Genomic DNA, 12604 nt, shown 5'->3' with positions numbered 1-12604 from the left:
GAAGCCACCAAGATCCTGGTGAGCAAAAATGGTCGCCACCGAGCAAGAACAGAGCTCCTCTCTGTTGTGATCGAGCTTGCAGAAGGAGAGAGCAACTTTTATATAGCCGGAACATCACTGCCGACTCATTTAACCAGCCGGCAGTGATGTTATGCTATCACTACCGGTCGGTGGATTAAGCCAGCAGTGATGCTCCTTATCACTGTCGGTTCATAAACTACGATGGCTAATTCTTCCCGCACAGCTTATGAACCGGCAGTGATGCCTTATCACTGCTGGCCCATTAGGAACCGGCAGTGATGGACCGGTATTTAAGACCAGTTCTGTAGTAGTATCGACTCCTCTTTGAGCCTACCAAGCATATCAGTATTGATGTTTTTTACACATAGGCATAAGTACATAATCGGGTTATTGCTCTTCAGAGGTTCGGTTGGTAAATTTCTTTACGAAGGCATAGATTAGAGCTCAGCACAAGTTTTATCTCTCCAAACTTAGCGTTGTTAACCCACTTGAGGTTGAGGGGGCGTTAGATGTATATGTAGCATTCATCTATTTTCCCATTGTATAAGGAGTTAATGCATATTCGTCCAATCATCCCTTCCTGTACACGCATATGTATGGACCTAGTATCCCATAATTGAGTTAGGCCCTATTCGTAACACATGAATCATACTAGCTGTGAATTATGCTCCCCTAGAAACGAGTGACGTAGCAGGGAGCATAAACTCCAATAGTGTGGGCCAGTGCACCTGTAAAACAATAGGCACTTCGAATAAAAAGTTTCGAAGTATGCATGGACAGCAAAAAGAAATACATGACATCACAGATCTGAAACGTCAGAAGTAAACAAAACTTTCCCGCACATGAGGCAACGACAAACAAATGCCACAGATCGTAGCAATACAGTCGCATGGTGCACATATGAACATGAACTAGAACTGCATCCAGCCTCAAGTGGCGTCCATTTAGTGTTCTCGCAAACAGGGTGTATGAATAAAGGACAGACAAATGCATCAACACAAGGAAAACATAACTAAGAGTGAAGAATCTTTGCAAAATAAAGTTAATATAAAACTAGCTTATATTTGAAGGCAAACTCTCAAGAATGGATGAACATGAATACATCAAGCCACTGGGCTGCAGATATTGCGAACATGAAAACGTGAAACAGAGATACTAACATCGTACAATTTTTATGCCTGAGAAAAATCATGGTGTCTGCAGCAAAAACAAACTATAAAGAATGGTCAACCAATTGCTCTTCCTGATTGAATTCCTGCGGCTCCGGTGGCGTGCTTTCGATGCGAATCTGGTGCATTAAGCAACCGCGGGCATGTCCTTGAGCCACGCATCAAGCGGCTTGCCAATGGAGTAGACGATGAAGCCAATCTCCCTTAGCTTCTCAGCGTCGATGATGTTGCGTCCATCGAAGACAAAGGCTGGCTTCTGCATGTTGTCGAAGATCTTCTGGTAGTCCAAGGTCTTGAACTCATCCCACTCGGTGAGGATGCAGAGGCCATGGGCCCCCTTGGTGGCCTCATATGCGTCCCAGACCACTCTCACCTGCTTCACAGCAGTGGGGCTTGTTGGCTGCAGGTGCATCGGGTGGTCCCAGTCGAACTTGTTCATGGCGAGGTCCCGCTGGATCTGATCCTCAGTGACCTGGGGATCATAGATGCTGATCTGAGCCTTGTCACCCAGCAGGCCCTTGCACACATCAATTGCCGGGGTCTCCCTGGTGTCACCGGTGTCCTTCTTGAAGGCAAAGCCAAGAACGGCGATCTTCTTGCCAGCTACAGTGTTGAACATGGAGGACACCACCCGGTTGACAAACCGGCTTTTCTGGTAGTCATTGATCTTGATGACCTGCTTCCAGTAGTTGGCCACCTCGGGGAGGCCGTTGCACTCGCAGATGTACACCAGGTTCAAGATGTCCTTCTGGAAGCAGGACCCACCAAAGCCAACACTGGAGTTCAGGAACTTGGGGCCAATCCTTGAGTCCTTCCCAACGGCATAAGCCACCTCAGACACATTGGCACCAGTGGCCTCGCAGAGAGCGGAGATGGCATTCACAGAGGAGATCCTCTGAGCCAAGAATGCATTCGCAGCGAGCTTGGAGAGCTCAGCAGACCACAGGTTGGTGGTGAGGATCCTGTCCTCAGGAACCCAGTGAGCATATACATCCTTGAGAGCCTGAACAGCCTTCCTGCCCTCAGGGGTCTCCCGGCCACCGATTAGCACTCTGTCAGGCTTGAACAGGTCCTCAATCGCTGTGCCCTCCGCAAGGAACTCTGGGTTTGAGAGAATCTGGTATTTGATGCCCTTGCTGTTGTGAGTCAAAATCTTTTCAATAGCCTCTGCTGTCTTGACAGGGACAGTAGATTTCTCAACGACAATCTTGTCAGACTTGGAGACATCAGCAATCATACGAGCAGCACTCTCCCAGTAGGTGAGGTCAGCAGCCTTGCCTGCTCCAAGCCCGCGGGTCTTGGTGGGAGTGTTCACCGAGACAAAGATGATGTCTGCCTCAGCAACATGCTTCTCAACATTAGTGCTGAAGAAGAGGTTCCTGCCCCTGCACTGCTTCACAACATCATCAAGGCCAGGCTCGTAGATTGGGAGCTGGTCGCTGTTCCAAGCTTCAATGCGAGGCTTGGAGATGTCAACAACAACAACCTCAATTGCCGGGCACTTGAGGGCAATGACGGCCATTGTTGGGCCACCAACATAGCCAGCTCCAATGCAGCAGATCTTCACCATCTTATCAGCTTATTGTGTAACCTGTGATTGAAAAATGTGATTTTCAGTGGATTGTAAAAAAGAACACCTAAATCTATGACATAGATCAGACATAGCAATTGAATTTTAAGCACAAGCACCAGGATACCTGAAAGAAACATGTGATACAACTGCAGGAGAGAACTAACAGGCATACAGAAAAAGGTTCTAAGAAGGCTACTCAATTGAACTGAGAAACAAACAGGAGTTCAGAATAATCAGATATTACCAATTTGGAAAGATCTAAGATGTTTTAAGGGGCAAAAATGTCACCTACCAGTTTAGAATAATCCAAATAGAATTACTGACAGATACAATACCACGTGCCTAATTTACCCATGTAAGCAGCAAGCAGTAAAAGTGAATTCAAACTCTAATCCAAAATGGGAGCAAAGGAAACAAAGATCATGACGCGGATCGTCCTCAAGTCACTAAATATGAATGTGAATCATATTTGATCCAAACCATGAATCTCAAATGAACTCTCAGATCTGAAGACAGTTTCACCATAGAACTTGAGGAAGAATAACTATAACTACAAAATGGATTTCAAATCTTACAAGACCAGGTGCAAAACTAAAATAAAACCAAAAGAAGCATGGGATCAGGGAGAACTCCCACCAGATGTCAAGAATTTCAGGAAGATCTTGAGGAGGGCACTACTATGTAGAAGAGATGGAGGCAACCTCTTGTATGCAGAGAGAAGCTGCCTACGAGTTGTAAGCAGAGGGAGGCACAACTCCTTATAAACCCCTTTCCACAAGCCACCAAATTAGGTCTAACCCACCTCTCTCTTTCCCTTTCAATAAATAACAATGTCAAGGCTGGTCAGTAATCAGAACAATTGTGGAACTGTGAGTTGGTCTAACAACGCAAAGTGCTCATGCTACACAAGAGCCCACCAAACTTCCATTAATCATAAAGGTTCACATGAGTCCATGACACACCACCAAACATCTTTACTTACATCCTAAGAAAAAATAATGCCAGATGCACAAACAAAGGTTCCAATCTGTTATGGTGTAACTGAACATTGATACTCTGATCAGATCTGCATGTTCCTTCTCCTTTTCTCTATCTGTCTCTATGTTTTGTTCAGTGTGCACAACTAAGGTGAGACATGGGAGCCGAGATGGCCGAGTACATGTAGCCCATGAACAGGAACATGATCTGAAGAATAACTGGGGATAATCAAATGCAGTATTTAAATTCATAGTCAACTAAGAGCAGCCAAATAATTGTGGTTTGAACCATATAAATAATATAACCCAGAATGCAAAAGTTACAGCACTAGATTGATATGTAAGAAATCCAAGCTGTATCAGCCGAACAGAGGCACTAGAAACCACCAAAGCGCCTAGGCAGAGTCAAAGTTAGGAAGCTGATGCTTGTCCCAATGATACCCTCACCAACCATGGCATGTGAACTATTTACTGATTAAGATACAAAGGACGAATCTTCGATAGGGAATACAAAAGATGAACTGAAAAAGGAACTCTGGAGAGGCCTTCTTTACAGATAAAAGTGGTGTAAGCTAGAAAAGAACGAATTTTCATAATCTCGAGTCTCTGTCATTTGATTGCTACTAATACTAATAGACTAAGGAAAACTCAAGGTTTCTTTCTTCCACAAGTCATCATCTGGGAAAAGTTATAACTGAGAAACTTCTTTACAGAGTCCTAAGTCATGGATCTTCGCGTTTACAAGTAGATCAACAACCACCAACATCAACAACAACCATCAACAACTGAACAAATAAAACAGAGCCTGGCTCCCTAGGAGACATTTCAACAAAACCAGATCTGCATCTCAAGTCATCACTCCCCCAACACCGCTCCTCGTCGCTAACAATAATTTAGGCACAAGTCCACCGTCATTGGAGGGAAGAGAATCAAAGGAACGGAACGCGCCCAGTGCGTACCATCTCCGCACCCGATTCGGTTCCAACTAACCGAAGCAAAGTTGGTGATTCGCCTTTGAGTGCCCCCGAAGCGACCACGAAACGCATCAACCCACCTACAAGCAGAGGCGGGCCTAACGTGGGGCACCAAATTCTTCGGCAATATTGTTCGAAAGAAAAATTCTTCGGCAATGAAGCATTATTAGTACGTGCTCCACCACGCAGCCCACAAATCCGGTCGACAGCAGGACAGACCGGATGGATTGGAGTCCCAGATTGGGTCAGATCGCCCGGTGCAGAAACAGGACCGGGACAAGAACTCTCACAGCAATCCAAACAGGGTAGGGTGCAACACCAAGAGAAGAAGGAATCAACCAATGCCTACGTAGATCTCTGCAGATCAGCAGTAGAGCGGAAGCGGGAGAGGAGATGAGGACGATTAAGGGAGGAGAGTACCTACGCTTTTGGTGGAAGGAGGCCTGGAGGCGACAGGGGGGAAGCCGATCTCCGCTGCCGTCGCCGAGAGGAAGGAAATCAAGATGGTAATGGCCGGGGGACCGAGAGGGGTAACTTTGATATCGTCTCGGTTATTTTCAGCTTTCACACACATGACACGTGAACCGTCCGTCGATGCTTGATGGGGATTTTTACATTTTTCGTTGGGATTCATCAGGTTTTTAGTTAAAAATCAGATTTGGCGGCTGTTTGGTTTGTGTGCCTAAGTTACCACACCGAAATTTTACGGCGACACCAAAATCAATATTGCATTACCAGAATTTTAGTTGAACGGGTAAAGTCATTATTGCTAGTGATGTCATATGTCATCTAAATAATATATTGACAACACGCACACGTTTGTAAATTATTGATACTAGAATTTAAACTCTAGTGGATAGGGCTACATTCTCACTATAATAAAAACTGTATAATTTTTTAGCATAAGAACATAACTAGATCGAACCTTTCTTTACTTTAATTGAATCACAATAATTACAATGTTTCACACCGATTCTAGATATACGATTTAGAGCTTGTTAGACATGCAGCTACAAACACAAAAATTATACAGTCGGTTAACCGTGGAGAGGCTTTTGTTCAAGGCATGAGTTTCAAAATCCGAACAATCCCGCTTCAACACATTTTTGGTAAAAGTGATCGCTAACCAAATATGTCATCATAGGTTTACATCCAGCCAGTGGCAGAGCTTTATAGAGGCCATCCGGGGTCGTGGCCCCTCTGCAAGGACTGACTCTGATTCATTGATGGAATGTGCGCAAGATGGATTTATCTCTAAGCTTAGCCCCTCCTGTAATTTTTTTCCTTAGCTTGGCACTTCCTGCAATCTTCTTCATGCTCCGCCACTACATGCATCAAAGGCAATGCAAAATCCAATCCAGGATTACCAATTTGGCTTATAAGGATTCCAAACATTCAACCCATTTGTGGTTTGTGTGTTTAGACATTCAACGTCTAGGATGATCGCGGGAGTTCTTAGCCATTTGTGATCATCCTAGACGTTGTTAATCTGGCGTTTGAAGATCAAGAAGCCTACAATGTATGCCCACCTACACGTTCTAACGACTTGAGCAAAACCAATCATAAGCAAGTCATTGCTGATATATGGACACACCGTCGCAGTCGTTATCATGCGCCACCGGACACAAGTTTCTCCAACCATGATGTTGTCTCTTTCACGGTGGCAACATCACCGGTGGCACTCTCTCACATGTGATTGTGAAGTTACACATAATGTCATACACCCCTGTGTTTCACGTGGAGCAGCAAACACTCGACTCTATTGTTACAGTATGATTGATACATGGTCCGCACAAACCAACATATTTGGTGTTTTATCTAGTATTTCTACTCTACTAAAATAAAGTTTTATGTAATACCCAATTTTAAAGGAACAAAACCAGGTACAACACGTGTATAACAGGATCAAGTTTTCATACATATGTTACATCATCAGTGTATTATTATAGTGCTATTATTACAGTAACGTTATTAACTTATTACAAAAGGACCTGAGGGTCTTAAAAGAAAATACAGCGGAAAAGATAAACTCCAGTGCCAAAGGGTCTTCCATCTTCTATAGGTGTCAACCGGGGGCACACCAGCCTAGAAAAGGAGCTCCAAATCAAAATCATCTTCATCGAAGGATGCAATTTCATTGATAGCTTCTGAACAGCAAAATGATGAAAGAGAGGGAGCAACGGGTGTGAGTACATAATGTACTCCATAAGTGCAGAGAAAAATATGCTATAGGGCTTAAGTCAAGAAAAGGTTAGATCCTGGTAGACTGCACTAAGCAACCTTAACCTATGACTCTAATAACAGACAATCTATAACAAGAAGGAATGACTCATCGGATTCCATCTGACTACTAAGACTCACCAGGTAATTCCATTACCCAGCCACCCGACCAACCATACCAAAACTCTGATCCCATTTAATCAAGAAGAAGTTCAAGTTGTTCTTTACCGTGAGTATGGTCGATCGATCAGTTTTATACTCTATAGAGTTTGCACAGCTTTCCCTACGAGTCATGATTCCCGTGCTGCTTCACACTTCCAAGGTGTGGAGTTAGGGTCTCACTACAAGGCAAAACTCCCGCCGACTTGTAGGCACCCACTAAGGTTTCACCGCTAACAGTGATTCCATCACTCCAGAAGCCCCCTTTTGTGTCACTCAACCATTGATTGATGCCCATAGAATCGGAGGGGTGACTAATTAATTGTCAGGCTGTACCCATATAAGCCTCGTTGTTGTACAGTTTAGCTAAGTTATATGCTTCAAAAACTTATCCTTAAGATCCCACACAAGAACAACAAGAAACCAACTGTGCATTTCTCGCACGCGTGCATTCCCACACCATCATCACATAATCATCCTGCTAGGATCCCTATACCATGTTGCTATAAAATTAACATTTACTCCAACCATGATAGCAACTAACATATTTACCTTCATTTCCCATAACTCATCAATGGTGACAAGGATAATTATACAAACTCTAGTAAACCCTAATCATAGACTTTCATTTTAGACAAGCATGCGAAGAAGGATAAATAACTACATATAAACCCTAAAATAGGAGCAAGATGTTCCAAGACACTTGCCTTCAGCTAAGTGTTCATCGAAGTCTTCAAAAACTTAGTCTTGCAGGTGCACAAACTGCTCACCTCCTAATCGGCACACTGGAAAAGCATACAATGGAAACCACTAAGAATAGTACACCAAATAGTACTAAAACTAGGTAAAAAAACCCTATAAAAATATTCTATACGTCGCTACAGGAATTTGAGCATGATAATTGTCCACATCGGAGCTACGAGCAAAAGGTTATAAGATTTTGAAGTTCTAGGGGCTTTTTTTTTTGCAAATTTTACATTATTTGATAGAATAAGCCGAATAAATTTTTTACCGAAAATCTTGATTATTGCATCATAAAGCAAAAGGAAATATTTTTCTATTGAAAGCCCGTGGAAAAGGTTCATGGGCCCATGGACCACGGCCTGAAGGCCGGTCCATGGTCCACGGTAGACTGGTTACCTATGAGTGAAGGGGTATGCGAGCTAGGCCGCTAGATCTTGATTGGATGGCCAAAAATCGATGGGGGAAAAGAACTCAGGCCGGTGGCGCTGGGCATGGCCTCCGGCAATGATGAAAGGTGGCCGGAGCATCGCCGGAGTCGCGCGAAAATGCGCATTTAGCCATGGAACTCAACAGGAAGAAGTGCAAAAGAGAGAGAGGAGGGCACGAGGATCTTTACCGAGGGGGTCACAATGACAGAGGGGTGTTGGATGGCCGGTGATGATGAGAGGCGGTCGGTGGAGCTCGGGTTTGGTGCGGACGGTGCTCCATGGGTTGGGTGACGCCGAGAAGCGATCAGGAACCTCTCTGGCGACCCTATGATGCCATAGAGGGGAGAAACAGGGTCAAAGGTGGCTCGGCCACGGAGAATCAATGCAGCAGAGCAACTCACTAGAGTTGGGGAAGGAAGCGGCGCCAATGGTGAATCCAAGCGGGGAAAAGGGGTGAGAGCGGGTGGAAATGGTGCGGAACCTCACCAAGAAGATGAAGGACGGCTTATATACGTGGGAGGGGAAGCAAACCGATCAGGGAAAGAAGAATTGGCTGAGGGCTTCAATGGCCATAAAGGCAACGATTTCTGGCATTAGAGAACCATTAGTAATGGGGAAACGGGGCGGGGCACTTGATTCAGGGGTGAGGATTACAGGAGCAACTTTGAATCGGAGAGAAATGGCCCGGGGAGGCAATCAGATTTTGAATCCATGTGGGATTTGGGGGCGGTAATGGCGGAGGGGATCAAGCCAGCGGGAGAAAGAAGAAGGGGCACCGGCTCGGGAGTGATGGCTCGGTGGCTCAAGTGGCTTCAACCGGGCCCACGCAACAAAGAGAGGGGTGGGAGGGGGTGAGCAGCTTGGCGTGGGCAGCGGCCAACTCCAGCGCGGGGCAGGTCGGCCTGAGTCCCAGGAGGGAGAGGGAGGAAGATGGCCCACACAACGGAGAGAGGGGAAGGGAGGGGTTGGGTTGGGTTTAGGGGAGGAAATCAGCCCGAGAGCTTTTGTATATTTTAAAAATGCTTTTCTTTTATGATTTTGAACCATTTTCAAAAGAGGTTTAAGCGAGCGCCTTCTAGCAAACATTTACAAAAAAATTTCACGCATAAAAACCTATTACAACTACTACAACATGAATTCATCAAACAAAAATATAACCTATGAAAATTTAAATTTAGAAATTTAATTTCCTTCTAAATTAAACTAAATTTACAACTCCTATTTAATTCTAGCAAATTTTAAACTATTGCGAAAATTAAGAGTTTAGGGTGTTACAAACCTACCCCCCCCCCCTAGGTTGAATCTTTCCCTCGAGATTCGGAAGGATCAGAGAAGAGATGGGGAAACTCTGCCTTCATATCATCTTCTCTTTCGTAGGAGCTTCCTCCTTTGAATGATGCTTCCATTGCACTTTACACATACAGAGTTGCCTGTTCCGGGTAACCCATTTTGACATCTCATAAATCTTAATCGGATATTCTGAGCAAGAGAGGTCTTCTCGCACATCCAGTTCCTCTGTCGGTAGCTATTCCTTGGGAACTCTCAGACACTTTTTCAACAGTGACATATGGAAAACATCATGCACTCTTGAGAGTTAGGTTGGTAACTCCAGCTGGTAAGCTACTTCTTCTCGTCTTTCTAGTATCTTGTATGGATCAATAAACCGAGGTGAAAGCTTACCCTTGACCTTGAATCTACGTAGACCTCTTATAGGTGACACCTTGAGATACAAAAAGTCTCTTACTGGGAAAGTCAGTTCTCGGCATCGATTATCTGCAAACCTCTTTTTCATTGACTGAGCAGTTTTCAGATTATCCCTGATCTCCTGTACTTGTCTTTCTGCTTCTCTTAGAAATTTTGGACCGAATACTTGATTTTCCTCGGTTTGGTTCCAGAACAACGGGGTTCTACACTTTTTTCCATATAAGACTTCAAAAGGAGACATCTTGAGACTAGCTTGATAACTGCAATTGTACGAGAACTCTGCATACGATAGATTCTTGTCCCAACTGTTATCATTCTTCAAAGCACATGCTCTCAACATGTCCTCAAGGATTTGATTTACTCTTTCTATCTATCCGTCAGTTTGCAGATGATATGCTGAGCTAAAATTCAACCTTGTATCTATAGACTCATGTAAGCGTTGCCAGACTCGTGAAGTAAACTGACTACCATAATTAGATACAATTACCTTGGGTACTCGATGCAGGCACACAATTTTGGAGATATATAGCTCAACTAGTTTCCAACCTTGATAGGTTTTCTTGAGTAGAATAAAGTGAGCTACTTTTATTAACCGATCGACTATGACCCATATAGAATGATATCCTAACTTGGTTCGAGGTAGATCCACTATGAAGTCCATGCTAATTTCTTCTCACTTCCACTCAGGTACTTTCAATGGTTGCAATAGTCCTGCTGGTCTCTAATGCTCAGCTTTGACTCGCTGACAGATATCACACAAAGCCACATATTCTGCCACTGCATGTTTCATTCTGTATCACCAATACTGATCTTTAAGATCTTGATACATCTTAGTACTCCCTGGATGAATGGAATATGCTGAATCATGCGCTTCCCTTAAAATTGTATCTCGAATAGCCTTCATGTCCAGAACACAAATTATGTGCTTGTACCACACTGTGCCTTGCTCATCTTCAGTGAAATCCGGGGCTTTGCCAATTTTGATAAGCTGCTTCATTTCCAAGATCTTTTCATCCTCTAGCTGACCCTTTCTTATATCTTACTCAAGTGTTGAATCTATTTCCATTGCAATTATCTCGGTGTTACACGCCATTCCCAAATTCAACTTCTCAAGCTCTTTGCATTCTTCTTCTAGATTCTATCTCTTCTTTTACATAATGAAAGCTCTGTCTACTAGCATATGGAAGGTGGGGTACTCATTGGCTAAGAAGGAATATTGTAGTCCTGTGTTGAGACCTTTCAGGAAACAATCCTGCTTCTTCTCATCGGTATCAACAACATTGGGGGCATAGCGACAGAGCTGGGTGAACTTGGTGAGGTACTCTCTCACTATCATGGGTCCTCTCTTCAGACTGAGGAACTCCTTCCTCTTCAGCTTCACTTCTCCTGCAGGGATATGATGAGCATGAAAACTACTCCAAAACTCTGCCCATATGATCTCTTGAGGATCCTTGTGAGCGGTAGTGTAGGTTGTCCACCATTGATGTGCTGCCCCAATAAGCTTATGAGAGGCAAAGAGAATTCTTTCCCTTCTGGCACATTAGGCTATCTGCAGCTTGCTCTCGATAGTCTTCAACCAGTCATCAGCCTCCATGGGTTCAACTACTTGGGAGAAGGTGGGTGACTGAGTACTTAGGAAAGTCCTAAGCCTGGACTGCGGTTGTTGTGGTGGTGCTTGCTGGACTTGAGGTTGCTGGTTATTGGTTATAGCCTATACCAGACCTTTGAGTATTGTCATCACTTGGTTGTCATCCATTAGAGGGGGCGAGGGTGGAAGGCTGTGTTGGTTGGCATTGGTGTTATTGGTGTTGATGTTGTTGGTGTTGGTGTTGTTGTTGTTGTTGCCACACCTGGTGTTCACCATCTGATGATAGACAATGTACGAGCGGGGAACATAAGAGAAAAGTAAGGGCAGAAAAAACAAGATAAGAACAGATAAAGCATGAAAGAAAGAAAGGACTCCCAACTGTTATTATATTATTAACTGATCTAATATAGAGGAAAATCCCCCCACATTACACCAACACACAGAAAAAGATCCAACTCATGACAAGGCTCATACTATAGATACAAGCATCAACCACAGACTCAACAGACGACACAGAGCAACTAAAAAATACGAGACTAAATGATTTGTTCTACTAAGGACATCCTCCTAGCTTGACACTACTCCTCGCCTACTGGACCTGCTGCAGCCTCGAGACAAAGCCTCTCGCACGACGGGGAATGGGGTGGTGCAGCTATGGGTCTCTCGGGAGCCTTCTCAAGGAACTAATTAGGGTCCTCCAGCAGAATATGAAGCTCATGGATGCTCTGCTCCTGCTCCGCATGATGCTGATTCATATCCTCTAGCTCATCGAGGGCTCTGTCTAGCTCTGCATACTGGGCGTTAGTGAGGCGGACCTGCTCTCTCAGACAGCCATTTGGTTCATTGTTGACAGGCGTGAAGATGACCTCCAAACTGCTGGTCGGACGCTGCGTAAACTTGCCAAACTGAGTGAGCCGGAGAACCTGCATATTCTCCTGGTAAAGAATAGCCAGAGCCTGGAGAGCGGCGTACTCAATTCCAGCCTCGAAGGTAGCTCTGGGGGCGATGGCGGAGTGAACTCGGCAAAGACCGTCCTCAGTAGCCTTC

The 12604-nt window shown here is 44.5% G+C and overlaps 1 protein-coding gene across 4 annotated transcripts; it reads right to left on the bottom strand.

Annotated features, from left to right (window-relative positions):
• Positions 1–1063: 1063 nt before the first annotated feature.
• LOC133898935 (UDP-glucose 6-dehydrogenase 4) lies at positions 1064–5280 on the bottom strand. 4 transcript variants are annotated; one of them, XM_062339762.1, is made up of 2 exons: positions 5135–5280; positions 1064–2781 (listed from the first exon to the last, which is right to left on the bottom strand). In XM_062339762.1, exon 2 carries the CDS (start codon positions 2758–2760, stop codon positions 1318–1320), a length of 1443 nt encoding a protein of 480 aa, XP_062195746.1. In that variant the 5' UTR covers positions 2761–2781; positions 5135–5280; the 3' UTR covers positions 1064–1317. The 4 variants fall into 4 exon arrangements, with proteins under 4 accessions (XP_062195746.1, XP_062195747.1, XP_062195748.1 ...); XM_062339763.1 differs by having other exon boundaries at positions 5139–5273; XM_062339764.1 differs by lacking the exon at positions 5135–5280 and adding an exon at positions 3465–3583.
• Positions 5281–12604: the final 7324 nt, after the last annotated feature.

The sequence above is a fragment of the Phragmites australis genome, chromosome 18 (assembly GCF_958298935.1).
Source record: "Phragmites australis chromosome 18, lpPhrAust1.1, whole genome shotgun sequence".
NCBI lineage: Eukaryota > Viridiplantae > Streptophyta > Magnoliopsida > Poales > Poaceae > Phragmites > Phragmites australis.
This window is presented reverse-complemented; position numbering and strand designations above follow the sequence as displayed.

Excerpts from the sequence above, each read along its gene's own strand:
- LOC133898935 (XM_062339762.1), bottom strand. The coding sequence starts at position 2,760 with ATGGTGAAGATCTGCTGCATTGGAGCTGGCTATGTTGGTGGCCCAACA.